The 18702-nt window shown below is 40.5% G+C and overlaps 2 protein-coding genes across 2 annotated transcripts in view; both read right to left on the minus strand.

Moving 5' to 3' along the window:
• tbc1d10b (TBC1 domain family, member 10b) overlaps window positions 1-4425 on the minus strand; it is a 9118-nt gene extending 4693 nt beyond the window's left edge. Inside the window, exons 1-5 of the mRNA XM_008295343.1 lie at window positions 3968-4425; window positions 1997-3031; window positions 1072-1171; window positions 808-915; window positions 69-175 (exon numbers count right to left, since the gene is read on the minus strand). Coding sequence (XP_008293565.1) covers window positions 69-175; window positions 808-915; window positions 1072-1171; window positions 1997-3012 — 1331 coding nt within the window. The 5' untranslated portion in view covers window positions 3013-3031; window positions 3968-4425. The remainder of the gene's footprint in view (window positions 1-68; window positions 176-807; window positions 916-1071; window positions 1172-1996; window positions 3032-3967) is intronic.
• A 1550-nt stretch (window positions 4426-5975) lies between these two features.
• On the minus strand, window positions 5976-18702 carry hsd3b7 (hydroxy-delta-5-steroid dehydrogenase, 3 beta- and steroid delta-isomerase). Its single transcript, XM_008295344.1, has 6 exons — window positions 18507-18702; window positions 15993-16148; window positions 11124-11232; window positions 9423-9522; window positions 8737-8899; window positions 5976-7139 (listed from the first exon to the last, which is right to left on the minus strand). Exons 1-6 carry the CDS (start codon window positions 18664-18666, stop codon window positions 6727-6729), a joined length of 1101 nt encoding a protein of 366 aa, XP_008293566.1. The 5' UTR covers window positions 18667-18702; the 3' UTR covers window positions 5976-6726.

Consider the following 18702-nt stretch of genomic DNA (forward strand, 5'->3'; position numbering starts at 1 on the left):
GTGTGTGTGTGTGTGTGTGTGTGTGTGTGTGTGTGTGTGTGTGTGTGTGTGTGCGTGCGGTATTTTACCCATGGCCACCACGAGCAGCAAACATCTCATGAAAGGGGAACTGCCTGTGTAGATCCTTCTCTATAATGTCCAACCATTTAGCCTCACCCTGCTCTCTCTCCAGCTCCTGCAATGAACAAATTAAACACAAGCTGTAGATAAATTCTCATTAATTTGTGGAATCAACTATTAATTTATTTAAATTAGACATGTATGTGGATTAGACCGCCAAACCCTGTATGGAACAACAACGGGGACACTAAACAATAAATTAAAAAAACTAAAAGGTGAAAGATAAATTCTTTCTCAGATAACAAGAACAATAGTAAGTACACTGCTGGGCCCCAAACCCAGCCAAGGCCAGACCCTCCAGTGTGAGGCAGGGCCCTGACAGGGAGGATTACTGGTCCTGATAAGAGGCTTACAACTTACGAGGTCTGCGCTTGCGCCCCTTTAGCACCTCTGGAGCTGAAATTGCCCTGCTTAGCCACAAGTTCCCTTTAAAATGGTCCCCACTTTGAACCAATTACTCAATCTAAATACTGTAGCTTCTACACTGTCCGTGAATGTTCTCAAACCAACCACAAAGCTTTATAAATAGAAAGAGAGAGAGAAGTTCAAGAACTAAGACAGTTGGTTTGAAGCAATTCAAGACTTAAGACAAATTCAAGACAATGAAAATCTAAAAAAGAGAGAGGCATGTTTGCTGTTTGAGGGTAGGTGACATCAGTTTTGTAAACGACATGGTAACAGTGATACCTCAAATTTCCCAGCGTTGGCCATTAGAAGGTCTTGACTGTTAGATAGCAGCTGCCATGCTTTGGCTCTGAGAGAAGATGGAATCCCCTTCCGACATCGCATCTTCACCTGTAATGCAAAAACAGATACATACAATATTGCAATATTGGCTATGGCATAATGTTTAACATATCCAGTATAACAAATCCAAGAGCATAGCTAAATGCCGCAACTCACATACAGTTCTCATATCTATAAACTCTGCTGACAGGCCAGTGTTCATACCTTCTGGAAGCGATGTTTGACCCATTTATCCCAGTTGCCGAACATATCAAGCCATTTCATCTCCCTCTGCCTGGCAACTTCAACACGGACTTCCTTTTCACTGCAAGATTGAGTAATATAAAATGACTCCATCACTGACAGAACTGGGAAGTTCTTTTTTTCCTTTTCATAGTCCTGAATATTGCATAAATTTGTAACTCAAATGACACAAAATGAACTACCTCACTCTCACTCTTACATTCATTTGCACCACATTACGCTGAATCGCTCAGTTAAAGAACATTGCTAACAAGGACCAGAACGCACCGCCACCACTGATGGTAAATCAATACAATTTTAATTATTCAGCAGTCGAAAGGGCAATTAGCTTGTCGGAAAAGTAGAAGCAAATCTGACAAAGAAAAAAAAAAGAGGGGAAGAGAGCAGATGGGTGTGAGGGGCGATACCACAGAGACACAGAGTCAGTACATATTGAGTCACAAAAGCGCTCTCAGCATTATCTGAGTCAGACGAAGGGGAGATAAAGGACAGAGAGATATGTTTAGAGCAGCAGAGAAGAAGAGGAAGGCAGGAAAGAGAGGTTGAGCCCAAGAAGAGAGGAAGATCACTTTGGGTTGGATGGAACAAAGTGGCCAATTAAAAGATAGTAAAGCAGGATTTACATTTATCTTTGTAATACAATTCTGAGGCCATAATCTAATGGTGTCTCATATTGCAAATAGTGAACTGTCTGCATGGAAACACAGCGTAAAAAAAAAAAAAAAGATGTGTCTTTTTTCTCTCCTTCGCACAGCCACACTGAGAAAGTGTTTCAGTTCATTTGAATGTAGCTATTTGACATAATAAAAATTACACAGTGAACATGACCAACATTTTACAAATATGACTGGGAGTGTGAATGTGTGATTACTGTCCTTCTCCTTACCCGCTTTCACTGTACTGATTCCCACCTAGGAAGCCATATTTATCCGTGCGTCTGACGGTCAAGCCATTGATTTCTGAGTCTGAGCCCACAGAGCTCCCATCCTCTCCAAGTCCAGACAGAGACTCCAACGTCCCTGACATCAGGCTGGCTGATTCAAGATAGCTAAGGGTGTCAGGAGCTGGCCTGGGGTTGGGGTTGGGAAGGGGGAGGGCAGAGGCTGGTTCGTGGATGAGTGGGACAGTAGGGCTGGGGTGTTCGGCTCTAGTGGGGGTAGCAGGCAGTTCACCCTTCCTGGTTTGGCTAGGAGTGTCGGGCTTTGGGGACAGAGGAGGAGGAGGAGGAGGAGAAGGCTCGCTTTGAGGGTTTTGTGCTTGTTGAAGCAGAGGAGGTTTCTCCTCTTCAGCTGCTGTTGATGCTGAAAGAGCAGGTGCAGGACTAGAACCTGTAGTTGTTTGGGGTTGGCTCGCTGTAAGCTGACCATCATCCACGACAGGATTTGGGTTATAGGTGACATGCACACTGGGGTACAGATTAGGACCAGGATTTAGATCAGGAGAGGGAGATGCCTGTGGCATTTCACTTGGAGCTGATGGCTCACTTGCCAGTGCTGGGGTCTCTGTTTCATTATTTACGAGCTCCACAGCAGCTAGGTCACTGGTCATTGTCTCCTGCTTAATAACATGAGCTGCAGTGTCTGTATCATTCCCTGCTGTTTCCTCTGTTTGTGGAGCATCTCCATGTACCATCGATGGAAGTTGGGTTTCAGATGTGAGTTTGGGAGGACTCAAGGGTAGGTGGGAAGTCAAGGGTGACCCTCCTGACAGTGCTGCAGGAGTGTTTCCAGTCAAAGCTTTATCATTGTAAAGGGAAGACTTGGGTACGGGTAGCTCCCTGGCAGACCCTGGCGCAGGGCTATTAGGAGCAGCGAGTGCTGATGAAGACGGTGGGATGGATGGAGCAGCATGAGGATCACCTAATGCCGGCGGTGACGGCGATAAGGTGGAGAGTTCAGCCATCGTTCCACTCTGATCTCTCCTTTACAAACAGAAATAAAGTGAAGGTCAGTTTTCTTTTGCCAAAGAGTAGCTATCCATTCAGTCATAACTGTAGTGATAAAAAAAAAAACCCGCACTTTTTGAAACAATACCTTCAGATCATAAACAATCAGCAACAAGAAAACTCCCAGCAACATGAAAGGTCAACACTTTTCATAAAATACAAGACCTCTTGCCATTTTCTAGGGAACATAAGCACAGAGTTCCTCTTCTTAAAATAGTATCAGTGAATTGGATTGAAGAAGCAGCTAAATAAGTGAACTATGAAATCCTGGAAACTTCTGCGAGACAGTGTGCAGACATACCTCCCTGTGCAGATCTTATAGACTTGTTTGTATTGTAACGTCAAGTGTGATATTTTGATATATTGATTCTGCAGATAACATAAAACTACTGACAGCATTAGCTATCACAACCTTTGTTTTCTCACTTGTTACAATGAAATGACTACAGTACTAATGTGTAGTTCAAGGACTTTTTAAGCGAAATCACGCCCAAGTTCTATCACACCGAAAATCCAAAAGGTTGCAATGACTACAATGTTACGCTTTAGCACATTTTTACTTAATCTGTAGACAAGCCCGAGTGCCAAATCATGCATCAAAGCGCCCGGACAACCACGGGGATCCAGTATTTTGCTGATGAAGCAGGTTTAAGTCTGTAGTGGTAGTTCCAGGCGGCTATCGGTTACATGCTAACAGCTAATAACACCAGTCACTTTGTTGTCATATCCTCTCCAGAGGCCTCGCTCGAAGCGACTCAACTTCCCGATTCAGCGCACAGGGGCAACGGTTTACTAATAGCCAATAGTCAACACCCTCCCTGTGCCTGCCAGGCCCTGGCCGAGCAGCGTCCACGGCCTTGTCCACCCCGATGCCCCGGTCAACTACAACTTCAACTCCGCTGCTCAACTCACCCACGACCGGCGTGTCACTGCAATCCGTCCGCCTGGATAGCCAGGGGGTTCCTGTCGGCGCGTCCCCCCGCCACAGCTCCGGTTCCGCAATCTCCTCCGCTGAATTAAAAACACGAAAAAGCGACGCCGGAGCAGGAACCGCTGAACGAAAAGAGCTGTTGGAAGAGCAAACGTCCTGCACTCGGCGAGCTAGCTGGCTAAGTTAGCAGCTAGCTAAGTTAGCTTATTTTAGCCTAATGTAACTATTAGCATTAGCGTTGACAGTATTCTGTTTCTGTTAGCCTCGCTAGCAGGTTGAATGTCCCGGTTACCTCGGTTAGACATGCGGACCAGCTTCAACCATTCTCTCTGAGTTCAAGCAACCTTCTAAATGATAGTTTTCATTCTGAAAAACAAGGACTTTCTGTGATTAATTTATCCAAGCATAGCGGCAGGGTGCATCCTACACGGACAGCCTGCATTTCCTACTGACAGCTACGTGCGTGTTCACGTCAAAGTCGTCGGGCACGCACACGTACAGGAGCCTCCCTTTCACAGCAGGAATATGCTATTTATACCACTCTTAAATACTTACTGACACCTTTTGGGTTTTTTTCTCTTTACTACTGGTTTTGACGAAATTTTAAACCACTCGCACATTTATTACCGTGTCTCCTATGATTAAAATATGATTTTGCGAGGAACTCTATGTGCCTAAAAGTGAAAAAAAAGAAGTTCCAAACAAATAGGTTGAATGTTAATGTTAGGTTAAATGATAATAATTTTACCACAAGATATTTCCCAAATCAAAACAGTGATTGGGAGGGTTGAAAACATTTTTTAAAAATTCTATCAATTGAAAGTTTTTCAATTTGTTGGTGTATTCTGTTTTACCAGTGGATGGCGCTATAGCCTTTAATTACAGTGAAGGATGAGCTTTATTGTCATAGTACAAGAAATACAACAACATTTCGTTTGGCATTATCTTTGCAGCAGCTAATATGGTCACAGTACAGTGTTGTGGTGATCCACCAAAACACAATAACTAAATCATACTGATGCATGGTTTCTGACATATCATAATTTAGAATCAGACCACATTGTCTTACGTTACTTTTATTCATAAAGCACATAAAAAAAAAACACATGAATTGAGCCAAAGTGGTGTACCATTAAAATAGCAACCAATAAGACACAGGAAAACACAATGACTAAAATGCAAAACTAAATAAACACACACACACACACACAGAGAGAGAGAGAGAGAGAGAGAGAGAGAGAGAGAGAGAGAGAGAGAGAGAGATACAGCACAATAAAGGATTAAGTCAGGGTGTGCTCTTCTTGGGTCACTAAAGAGAAAAGGTGAGCCTTCAATAGTGACTTAAAAGTTTCTAAAATCTCATCAGTTTTTACTTGGAAATGAAACTGTTCCAGGGATTAGGAGCAGCTGCTGCAAAGGCTCAATCCAGGAGCATCTGGTCGGTTGACTTCAGTATTCCAAGCGGGGTATGAAGATGAAGATGAAGATGTAATATGCTGAATTCATCTATATTTTCCTGTAGGCTATATTAGCAGATGTATCGTTAATAACTTCAATACAATAAAAATCCCCATATCTTCAAATTGCTTCATGTAGTTTAGGAAAACCATTAGTGTTTTTGTTTGGGGATTTGTGAGTCATTCATCTGTTTTCATTTTCGGTGTTGTGAAATTTGCCATGGAAATCCTCAGAAATGAGGGACACCCTTTGATTTCTGAGTCATACATTTAAAGGCTTTCCAGTGAACAGTTATTGTTTATGTTTCTGTAGCAACGTAGTGCTGGAACACACCCATTGAAAGTGGTAAGGTGACATATACACTTGAAACAAAAATGGTGATCCCGCATCATGACTCATGTCTCCAGGCTACGCCAACTTATGTAATGACGTGTGTTTTTCATTGGAACAAAACATCAGTGATGGAAATAAAAACATAACCATTCATCCTTCCCTGTAACCAAGTGAAGAGTCACAAAAGGTAACGCAAGGTAAGTAACAATTTCATTTTATTTTATTAAAATAAGACAATTACCAAAATAACTATGTACTTTTTATACATCATATTAACAATTTTACAGATTATACAAAATAAAAAAAGTTAGTAATATATATTACTGACATTTATTAGTATATGCTTGTAAATTGTACAATTTACAGTGTGTCATGTACAATGTTTTTTAGATCTAAATACATTCTATTTAAGATATGCGCTATACCTTAATGATTTCATAATGTTTATTTATATTTGTTTTAAACACTGTACACGGACATAACAAAGACAGTAATAACAAATGTCTGACTTTTGCCGTGAGCTCCTTTAAGTGGCTTTGGAATGAAGCTTATACAAACAACATCAGAATCCATGTTTAATATTGCCTTCTCCCTTTGTTCTTATGTTTAACCCTGTACTCTCTTTGATACTGGTGTTAACATAATGACATTTGTTCTCAGAAGCTCAATTTAAGATCTCTTATAAATATAAATTACATAAAATACTATTAAAACTTTCACAATTTATTTTTTCTGAATTGAACAATTACTTGTTCATTAACATACGTTCTGTATGTGAGTCTGTATGTATGTGTATACAGTTGAAACTGATTTGTTTTTCTACAAAGCTCAATCATATACACTGTGCATACTGTGAGGTTGTTTTTGCTTTAAAAAAATCAGCAAATTTTACAAGCACAGATACCTGGGATCCTGCTTTTCTGCATAGCAATCTCTGGTGTGTGTTACATCAGGAGTCTTTGGTTTTACTTAAAGGGAATGTCTCGATCCATTTTTGTGTTCGGGTGAGACATTGATCCCAGCCATACAGGGGGCGATACTGGAAATATCGCTGGGCTTTGTCAGTGCTCACTGTGAAGGTGGTACAGGCCACAGCTAATGTGTAACTGTTTAGTAACGGTGTGTAGTTGTATACGGGGCTTACTATCCAGCGGAGCAGGTCATTAAACATGGCCAGGAACCAGAGCATAATTGCAGGGATACGCTTCTTTCTCAAGTTAAAGACGGAGAGCAATATCATGTTGAAATTCTCGTAGCTTTCGTAGGGTGAGTCATCGTAACAGAAGAAAGCTTCTCCTCCAATCTTCTGCGGGTTCTTCCTCAGCGCTTGGGCTGCCAGTAGATGCATCCAGGCCACGTTGCCTAGCAACACAAACAACTGGGTAAATACCAGAATGAATGATGAAAGAGGTACTTTAAAAATACTTAAGCATAGATATGTATAATAAAGGCCTTTGCTATACATATCTATGTACTTAAGCACCAAAAGGTATTTGAGTTCTATAAGAGAATGTTTCCAGTCTGAAGAATTCATACTCATTGTGTTTTACACTCTTTCACATTCTAGGGCCTTCTTTGGAACTTTTCCTTTTCATAGGTTCTAACTATGTGTTATTAAAAGCAAAGCGATAAAAAGTACAGTGTAATGTCAATTACTTAATTACATATAAAAAAAAAAATTAAAAAAAAAACAAGTCATGGCATAAGTACTGACCCCCTTCAAGTCAGTATTTCATAGATGCACCTTTTGCAATTTCAGCGTTAAGCCTGTGTGGATGTATCTCATTCAGCCTTGCACATCTGGACAAGACTGCAATTTTATGTTTAATGTTTTTAGTTAATTGACATTAGTTTGTAGAACTCCATTTTCACTGTGACATGAAAGAGTCTTTCTTTTTCATATGAAAAAGCAATAATAGGGGAAAACTTCCAGGGGATTGAATACTTTTATATGCACTGTAACGCATTTAAAACAACAGCTGTCGAGAGAAAAATAAGACAAAGCCGTGACAAATTTACTTAAAAAGTTTTGAAAAAAACAACGTTCGGATCCAAGTTTTATTTTTTAATTGAATTTACCTGAGTCATTCAGCATACATTTGTTTAATAAAATGTTTTCATTGAACAACACCAATGCAAATGTAAAAACTATAGTATAACCACTGCTAATAAAGAAACAACTCTCTCTCTAAAATTTGTAAGTCAAATACATCAAAACTGTTCCTGAGAAGATCTCTTGAGTAAATGTGCTGAGTTACTTCACAGCTGTGACCACATTATACTGACATCATTGCTAACCTCTGACATGCACATTTCAAACACTGGCAAAGTATTTACAGTGTCCTAATTGGAAAGTTGATTCTACATGTTGTGTAGTATCAGTCTGATATTTATGGTTGACATACTTAATTTGAAATCATGTTAAAATGTCATGTTGGTCGTTATTTATTTGGTCTGGTCAGGACTGGTGATACCATGAGGCTGATAAATGATGTCATCATTACAACAGGAGGGTATTTACTGTGTCCATACAGCTGTAAAAGCAGATGTTGACTGATAACATCCACCTGGTATTGTTAAAAAAAATCTATGAAACATCCCAGCTTTGAATCTTTGTCATGTTGTTCCATGTGTCTGTCTTTGATGTGACAGTATTTAGACTGTAAACTCACTCACTACCAGTTGTTTAGGAGTCTGCATGAGTTAGTTTTTAGGATGTGAAGTGGTAATGCTGGGTAGCTGTACTGTGAAGATTTATCAGATACAAAAACCTTCTAACTTCCTGTAAAACGTTGCGGAAGTACCTCTGTGTGACGACTCTACTTCTGCTTTCAGCCCTGGTCTGAACATATGCAGTTTAGTCTACTCGCCTGCGCTTTCAGAAGTAAAAATAGAGCAAACCGCATCCACAAACTAGTTTAAAATTGATGGCTGTGACTCACAAAAACAGTCATTTTACCTGCATAGACCCGGCCGTGTTCAATGTGGTCTGGGATGCCTCCAATAACCAGGCCTCCCCTTTGAACACTCATATCATAGAAGTCCTTGATAAGTGGATGGCCTTCGCCGTAAATCCCCGTTGGCCTCAAGGAGCAAGTGTACAAACACTTTTCGCCCTTTACCTAAATGGGAACAGGACAAACATCCAGTAAGGAATCAGATAGGACAGAAACGAAACCAAGAAAACGGAAAATTGGTCACAAGGAGGGTGTGGATTTTAATTTTAAACAGCAGGAATGACACTACAACATCCACAAGGGAGGTGATGTGGTATTCTGTTGCCACGTTGCACAACAAATCCCACATTGTGTTTTTGTTTTTTTTTTAGGCTGGAGTCCAACTGAGTCCATGGTATCTACTGCTTTTACACTGTGTTGCTCAGTGTTCAGAGTTTAAAATTACAATAACACACTGTATCTGGGTTAAATAAATGTTTTGTTTTTTTGTATACTTTTATAATGATTTCAACATCAGTGAGTCTCTGAAGTGCACTAAGCACTTCAAATATGCTTTTAATAAATAGTTATTTCTTTCCAAAATGTTGCCACTGTTAAGATTGTAAATGTGCAAAATGCGCTTAACAAGGAAAACACCAGAAACAATGACCATTTACTGGTGAAATAAATACTGTAAGACATTTACTACCTTGGTGCCATTTGCGGCCAACACCATTTTCTCCGCCTCTGTCTTGCTCCTTGGATAGGCCATTGTGTGTTTGACGAGGTATTTCGTGTCTTCATTCCCCCTGTAGAAACAGAAGTCGATCACTGAGTGAGGCGCTCAGCAGAAAGTAAGCAGGCTGTATTTTCTTGACCTTGCCACATGTATGAGAGGAATGTGTTTAAACTGGGCCAAATGGACAGCTCAAAAGGAAACATGCAGAGACGGAGAGAAAAAGATAGTGAAGATTATAAAGCAAACATGACAAAAAAAAAAAAAACTCTATCGTGTTTCCTTTGAAGCTTTCATCTTAACTTGTTTGCATTTGCAGAGCCTGAGCAGAAGCAGTCTGTTCAACATGAGCAGACAAAGGCTCATTCTTAGGGTCTGACTTAATGTTATGATGTCAGCAAAGACAGAATTGCAACAATTCTTTCAATGTAGCTGTAGCTACGTTTATCCCAACCTGCAAGTCCAACAAACACTATTAGGAGGAGTGGCAGTGATTTGTGATACTGAAAACCTTCTCTATTTTATAAAAAAAAAACATAACTACCATTTTATTTAAATGTTTGAAGCCAGATTTGTATCTATCACAGTAAAGACCATGACCTGACTGCATTGTTTCATGGTAAATAATGCAGGACAGACTTTTCCATGTCAGTCCACCATGATTATGTAACAATGAATGCACATGTGATTCTTGTTTCATGTGCTTGATTAAGTTGACTCACAGCTATGCAGACGGGTTTTTATATAACTATTACTGGTAAAGGTTGCACTGAAGTAGGAACCTTGAAAAGAGAAAAGGTGGTTACACCGAATAGGTATCTGCTTTAAGTTTTTCCAATTGTAAAGTCTTTGTAGTAAATGGACCGAAGCAAACGGAAAAACAAACACATACCTGCAACTAAATAAACTGCATCACCATGTGAAATAATCACTGAGCTCTGACTCACATCAGGTGTGACCTCTCTGTTTGTGGATTTTGTTTCTATTTTTCCTAAGTTATCTCTGTTATGGCGTCTTTGCACCCAAGGACCAAAATATTCCACTACAAATCAGAGGAAATGTCACTTCCAGGAGTGTTTTGTTTTCAGGTGGAAATCACGTTTCCAACCACATGTGTTTAGTTACTCCCAAGGTGTTGTGACTAACAGACATGTTGGTATGTGGCAAATCTCCTTCATTAACTAATTATGTAGTTTTTAAGTGGCACTGAACAGCAAGAGTGTTTGTTATATGTTTGTATATGTTGTGTCATGACAACTTGTAAAGCATGTTTGCTTTTCCAGTTGCCGACATGTCACGAGCTGTAACATTACGTAACTTATCTGTCAAACCAGACAGATAGCTGTTCTTTTTTTTTTTCATTCCACATCTGCTGAAAGGAACTTAAAACACCACTGATTGGACCACTCGGACACTGTGTGTGTTTCTGATCATATCTTTCAGAATGGGCCTCATGTTTTCCATGATGGTGCATTCAAGACAAGAAGAGAGAAAAGACACAAGACAGCAACAACAGAAAAGAAAGTAAAGGAGGCAAAGCATTCCTCAAAATGGGAGTCTAAATTACAACCACGTGGGCTTGGCAAGGACAACAATTGGACACAGGGTCACTGAGTTGACATAAAAACCAGTATACCATAATAAACCAGTAAAGAATGACATCTTGAGTTTTACCTCTTAAAGGGGTCTCCATTCATGTTGGGACCAATCACTTCCATGCTGCTGGTATAAACCAGGCATTCGATGCCGCAATCCACACAGGCATTGATGATATTCTTCGTCCCTGACAGGAGAGAAAACATCATTATTTATAGTTGGTAGTTTAGACGGAGCAGAATGGATTTTATAAGGAAACACCCAAGTTTTTCCTCTGAAGCCACATGGCTGGCTTTGACATAGCTAGATTCCTTCCTTGTGTCTGAAGGTTTTACTGAGGCAAAACTAACACGATCCTTTAAAGTGAAGTAAACACACCGTAGCATGTGTAAAAGGATGCAAGTTTTGAAATCATAATTGAATGCATAAGGAGAGAATAAACATGAAATGTATTAAAAGAGGCAATCAGTTCCACATGTGTTCTGCTTAGCTGATAGGAAACTATTTTTCCTCTCTGCGCCATAAAACCCTGATCTTTATTATCATCAGTGGACAAGCAGTGGAAAGAAATACGGTCACTGCGTAGTGGAGGAAAAAAGATCTCTCATTACTGCATTCAACACTTTTTCCAAGTGTTTCCAGTTTCCAATACTAAGGTTACTGTTGAGTTTAAGTAGCCTGGAGTTCAGCTTGAAGTCACAAAGGACACAGTTCACTGTACAGTGACATTTGGTCCAGTTTGGCAGAGGATGAAAAGTCCTGATGAGAATCTGCTGGAATCCGTTTCAGGAATGATAATTCACGGTTCTCCCTTTTACTTGCTTATCATGCAGCTGCAGGGATGTCAACTCAGTTTGAGGGCTTCAACCGGCAGAAACAAAGAGCTACAAGTTTACAGAAAGTTTGAGTTAAAACTGAATAAACAATATAAATGCTGTTTTACTGTCTGAACATGGTGCAGAGTAACTGCTGAGAAACTATAATTACCATCTTCTGTAATTACCACTAATCACCCTGTACAGCAAGGATTGTTGGGAATTGTCTTTGCAGGTATTTAGTCACAAACCAAACTGATGTTGGCACGATGATTGCTTTCAGTAAAACGTGAACGGATCACCAAAGTGCTCCACCCAATTAGTTGTCAACTAATAAATTAATCACCAGCTTTTTTTAATAATCACTTAATCCATTTGACTCATTTTCTACAGTAAACAATTTTCTGGTTTCTTTTCTTCTCTATCACAGAAAATTGGAAGTATTTTAGCTTCAGGATAAAGCAGGACATTTGAGCACACTGTCTTGGGCTTTGGAAAACACTGATCGACATTTTATACCCCAAACAGCTAATCAGTTAAATGAGAAAATAATCAACAAATGAATTGTCAATGGAAATACTGATTTGTTATACAGCCCGACTGCTGCCGATCTTGACTTGGACACACATGTTCTGGAAAAAGGTGATGGACTGAAATTACCAAAATTGCTGTTGTATTCGAATTAGGACAAGCTAAGCTAATCGGTTTGTTAAAAGGAAAATGATAAAGCCAATCTATTTAACAGCAGGTGTACTTGTCAGACCTTTTTCACAGAGGACATTGTGGCTCATCAAATCTGGAAAAGTACAGATATAATAGAAAAACTTTAAAATAACTGGAGTCTACTTAGGTGAGCCAGGTCCAATGTCCTGGTTTTATCCTGATTGTCATGACTTACTTGGACTCAGGATGGGACATTAATGAAATTTGTTCCAGCTATGCTCTTCTGGCTACATCATCTACACAGAGCCATGAATTTTCATCTGTAACCAGTGTCTAATGTTCTCAACTCTTTCACTCAGTAAACAGCCTCACACCTTGGACTCGTACGCAGAAGAGCAAGATTTTGTCTCTGAGATAAAGATTAGGGAGTTAACAGCTATCTGAAAAATGATATGATGCAAGCATGGAAACCCTCTGAGACCAATACAGGGGAAAAAACACCAAATTCTTGTAATATTTCTCAACTGGAGGAAGCCAAACTGAACCGTCTTCACTGGGTGAAACCTAATCATTGCCCTGGTTGCTATAACAGAGCTCTACACAGGTGGAAAAACTAACCATGCAGGAATTTGATTGCTTTTGGTGCATAGAAAAGTGAATAAAACCAGCCTCTGGCAAGTCGAAACATTAGAACCTCCAGACAGATGTGAGTCAACTATTCACTCAATTCAATCAACTGCACGAGGTCTGTTGTATTCGGTTTTTGGAAACATTGTTTGCAAAGCCCCCAGTCAGCTCGGCTTACAGATGACAAAGGTGCCTTTTGTCTATTTGCTGAATCACTGCAGACTATTTCCAGCCAAACAGTTCAACCAGAAACCATGAGCCTACAGAAACTAAAAGTCTTTACATGCATTTTTCTATTAATGTGAACACTGTCCTCAGCCTGGATCGGGATTAGTCCACAGCCACATCAATTAAAGACATGTATTTTTGGTTTTGTAAAAGACATCTGGCATACTGCTGTCAACAAAAGTGCTTCCTTAGTCAGTTAAGCCTCATGGCCAGAAGCATGTTAGGAATTGAGACAAATAAGCAGCGGTATTTCCTGGACACATGTTGTCAAAGATAACAAAGGTAATATTTTCTGTTTCTCTTACGTGCAACTAAACACGCAACAGTAAAAAACTCAACAATATGGATTGTCTGTGTATCCGAAGCTGGATACAGCTTATTCCTCTGAGCCATAGAGCTCCATTGTTGTCTAGACGCTATTCAATATATGCGCCTTCATTACACTGAACATGGGGCTGTAGTTCATTCTGAGTTCATTCCCTATGCACCAATCTGCTGCGAGGACCGTATGGATATTAATCGTCTCCAAAAAAGGCAGCATTTCCTCCCGATTTGCTAAAAACTACATGGTTTAGATGTTGTTTTTTTAAAATGTAACTTTATTTTTGTGATCTGGTATTGGGGAAGGACAAGAATGTTGTTAGTTTCTGAATTTGTTTTTTGAAATGTTGTTTTTGGATTTGTTGAAAAAAACATCCAATGATGAATCCCAATAATAAAACTGCTGACAGGTTGTGTGCATAAAATGAATCATCTCATCACAATGTAATGATCTGCTGGGAAACTCTGAGTCTGGCTTTCATGTGGCTGTTATTATGACATGCACCACCAATCCAAACATTGTTCCAGACTATGCACATCTCCACATGGCAGCAGGACAGTGCCACGCTGCAAAAACTGCTCAGGAACTGTGGCCAGGGCTTCAACTCAGCCTCCAAACACCGACTTTGCCAACAATCTGGTGCCAGACACAGCAGGACACCACCAGAGGTCACGTGTTCACGCCCTAGTGGGTCAGAACATGTTTTGTTGGCACATGGAGAATGTACGCAGTGTTACACAGGTTGTCCCAATGTTCTGGCTGATGTGTGTCGATGACATCACCAGCTTCACCCTTTAAAGGCCCTCCTCGGGTGAAAATCAAGTTTTTTAACCTTGTCAGTATGTTCATGTGGTGATTTTTTTTATATGCTGGAGAATGTATTGTGTGCAGAATACGCAGTCAGAACCATTGCTGAGGATTTCCACATTTAAAGATGTATGGCTGAATTGCTCCAATATCACATCTTGCCAATACTTTGTGCAGAGCAGTTTTACAGTGTAGGTGAGCTGGTGTGCTTGAGCTCAAGAGAGTTGCAGGAACTACACAGATCTGCCCATTCTAGAAGCTGCAGGAGTGCTGAGCTACTTCTAAGCCACTTGTAAATATGTAACTTGGACACAAAGGGGTTACATTTTTGAGATTTAACCGTAGATGGAGTTAATAAATCAGGACCCCTTGTTGGCTGTTAAGCTGTCAACAATGAGGTGGTAACGTGAGACTCTAAACCGCATAATGACGAGGTTATCTAAACTATACAGAACACCCTTTGTCACACAGTGAGATCAAACACAAACATTACCTTTGTGAACCAGATACTTCAGATAAAACACAAACATTACCTTTGTGAACCAGATACTTNAAACACAAACATTACCTTTGTGAACCAGATACTTCAGATAAAACACAAACATTACCTTTGTGAACCAGATACTTTGCTCATTTCAAGGCTGTGTTATTGGACTGTAAGATGATATGAATGTTAAAGGCTCTGACTGATGTCGTGGATCATTACTTTATTAAATCTGAGCAGCTTGGACAGGATTTTTACTTGGCTGGGACAAGGGCATCATTGAGTCGCCAGCGAACACGACTAAAAACTAGACAACCGCACTGACACACATTCTCCTTATATCACTTGGGCATCTATAAAAATAACCCTCTGGAGCCTGTGTTTAGTCATAGCTACAGTTGCGGTGAATGGTGGCACTATTACTGCCAGGTTCCCGAAAGAGAGGAAACTTTGTGGGTCCATGAGGAAAGTCCTGGCTCACATCCAAACTGAAGAAACTCTTAAATTGAATTTCTTTGGATTTGAACTTTATAACACCACACTGAGATCATGTTGTGTTCTGCTGGGAGCTGGGTTCTTGTTTGGGTGGAGAAATGCCTCTCCAATAGCATTTACAGCATTAGGTGACACTGAAATCCACACTAATAGCATTAGGCAGCTTAAGTTTCAAAAAGGGATGATGTGACACAACAGACCTTTTAGTGAACCAGTCATTGTATAATAATAAAAAAAAAAAGACATTTATGGACATGAGTAAAACTAGTTGTTGACCCACTTCAAGCCAGTAATAGCCTGTCTCAGTTTCCAGTACATGAATATGAATGGGTCTTCTAACTTTTCAGAGCTCATGAGTGAAGTAATGCCTTTGGAGACCCTGCAGAGCAGCCACAGGCGTGACTGTCTAATGGAAAAACAGCCAGAAAACTTCACCACCCATTCATGTTTCCTCTCCATCCCTTTCCGGTGTTGTCACTGGGATCACCGCTCCCTTTAGGACTTACCTGTGACGTTGACAGAGAAGATGAGTTTCTCTGGGACTCTGTGCCAGACGTCCACCAGGCTGGCTGTGTGGATGACGACGTCGACCCCCCGAGAGGCCTCCAACACACTGCTGTAGTCTGTGATGTCTCCCTGAATGGCCACCACCTTTGTCCTCTCTGCGTCACAAACAGGAAAGCACACAGTCAAAACCACTCGTGCGATCCAGCATCAACAATGTTGTCCTAAGAATTCCAACAGCACACACAAACACACAGTAAATAAAGCAGGGAGGAGCTGGTTGCTTTGTTTACCGCAACATTACAAAACATCCTTTTGCACTCGTAACAAAAGTGGTTTTCTTGAGAAACGGCTGTCCGGTTTGAAGATATAACCTTCTTCATAAGAGGCAGATTATCTGGGTCATCTTTAATCTCTAAAAATGCACTTTCTTTGGAAAATTCAGTTAAGAAACAGTTTCAAAAGAAAACACAAGGACCTGCTGTTGGGTTTGAAAGGCATGTTGTATTTACAAATCTGCCAAAATTAGACCATTTATCAGAGCAAGAAACTGCAAAAACATAAAGAATCAACACATCTGTATTTGCTCGTCAGTCCCCAAACTAATCATGTGTGACTTGTCATTCATTTGGGAAACCTAACCAAATCGAAGCTGAAAAAACGTTTCAAATTTCACCAAAACTAAACAGTTTGACCTAACCAGATATCTGTATAAAACAAAAGATTCTGCAGACTTGGTACAACTTTGAAGCCATTAGTTCCTTAGCTGTGACCAACAGTCATGTGACTAAATTCATGGGCTTTTTGGTTGAACTGCAGGCCGTGCAGGCTGACACTGAGCAGGAGACGAGTTTGGAAACAAATTTAAACTATAAAATATGTAGATTTGCCATGTTTGCTTTCCAGTATTGGTATCACCTGTGGGTGCTTGGGAAAATGTTGCACATGTTGACTGCGGGTAATTTAAATTTTTGTAAGATAAATATTCAAATCTTTGTTTTTAAAGTCTGATGGCATTATAGCTTTCTTATCGTGCAGAGGAGACATATTTGAGTTCTCCCTGCCTCTAGCCATGGTTGTGCTGTTTCCATAGAGGGGCAGGACTTGTTAAATGTGACAGGAGATGTTTTTTTTAAAGCATAGAAACTGCTTGCAGGTTGAGAGGGTTATAAACCTGACAAGTTAAGGCACTTCACCACATTAATGCAGAGGGTAGTTCTGCTCCCGAAACACTGCTATGAAACAACATGAGACAGCTCAGTTGGTGGAAAACGCATTTCACCGGCACAAGACGCACTGTGCCTTTTCAGTTGGGCAACAACGTTGTTATCATCATTCATTGAAGGTCTTGAACTCATTGTTTATCTTTGCCTTCATGCACTGTCCTTGAAATGTTGATAAGTACGGTGCTGGACTTTTGAACATCAGGTTAGAGATCCTTGCTTACAATTGTGCTCGATACAGATTGGAGATATTTTTACTTATTCAATATTTCATGGAAACTTAACACGCCCGAATCAACATCTCATGTTCCTGCAGAGTCAGAGGCCTCACAGTCACAGCCAGCCTCGGTCCCTTCACACAGTAAACAACACAAGCTCATCAAAGCACTTTCCACTGTGGCATACAGGCGTCATTTGTGGTCGTGAATTCCTCACACTAATGAGGCTAAGAGCTTTTTGTCGCACAGTCTAATTAACTGTACTTAAGGCAACCATATTTTATATATGTCTCCTAAACAGGAAGAAAAACACTGCTTAGCTGTTGCCTTAGTTAATTAGTGTGTGTTTCAGAAACAGATGGCATGTGAAGCAGGTCTGCTGGTTCTATGGAAAACACAACACGCCTTTCCACTTAACTGAAAGCTGTGACAATGAGGGCAAGGCGGTGACAAGTTAGAACATCTTTATCCTGCCACAGGAAATTTTGGAACCTTGCTGCCATAACTGCAGGCTGACCCGGTGCCTGCACTGCATATGAGATATTACTGTGTTGGTAGTGGGGTTCCTGTGACACAGAATCTGGCTGTATTTCAAGATCTCATCACTGGCTCACACTGCTGGTGCTTTAGGTAGCTGCCTTGATCAATTAACCACTTCTAATTAGGGGATGGGGTATACTCAGTCATCAGAATCACAGTACAGGGAGACGAATGTGGCAACACAAAGCACACCTAATGAAGTGTCACATCAAGCCTCTTGACAACCAGGAATCTTTCAGTGTTTTTCAAAACAGATGACAGATTATGCAAATTTAAATTCCACAGTCCTATTCAAGCAGAGACACTATAAATGTTGAAACCCGTGTATAAAGGCGTAATACAGATTAAAGCAAGAGCTCTATAGTAAACCATGTATCGCCGAATTGAAGTAGTGGTCATGAAATGAGAAACAGCTGGGTTCAGTTCTTTAAACAATGTACGTGCACATGCCGGTATAAGATTAAAAGCTTAAATTAGCAGATTTTAAAATGCAGTTCGGCAGAGAAAGCACGGATCAGCGCCTGTTCGTTTTTACCTGTGCCGAGTCCCTTTAAATCGGAGTCGATGTGTTTGTCAAACACTCGCACCTCCTCCAGTTTGTCCTCCTTCTCCAGCAGAACCCTCAGAAGGTGTTTGCCGAGAAATCCGCAGCCTCCAGTGATCAAATAGACGAGACCCTGCCGGTGTTCAGACATGATTGCTGCCTGCTGCTGCTTCCCTGTCGAGCGCCT

Source organism: Stegastes partitus, unplaced genomic scaffold (assembly GCF_000690725.1).
Source record: "Stegastes partitus isolate 25-593 unplaced genomic scaffold, Stegastes_partitus-1.0.2 Scaffold1038, whole genome shotgun sequence".
In the NCBI taxonomy this organism is placed as follows: Eukaryota; Metazoa; Chordata; class Actinopteri; family Pomacentridae; genus Stegastes; species Stegastes partitus.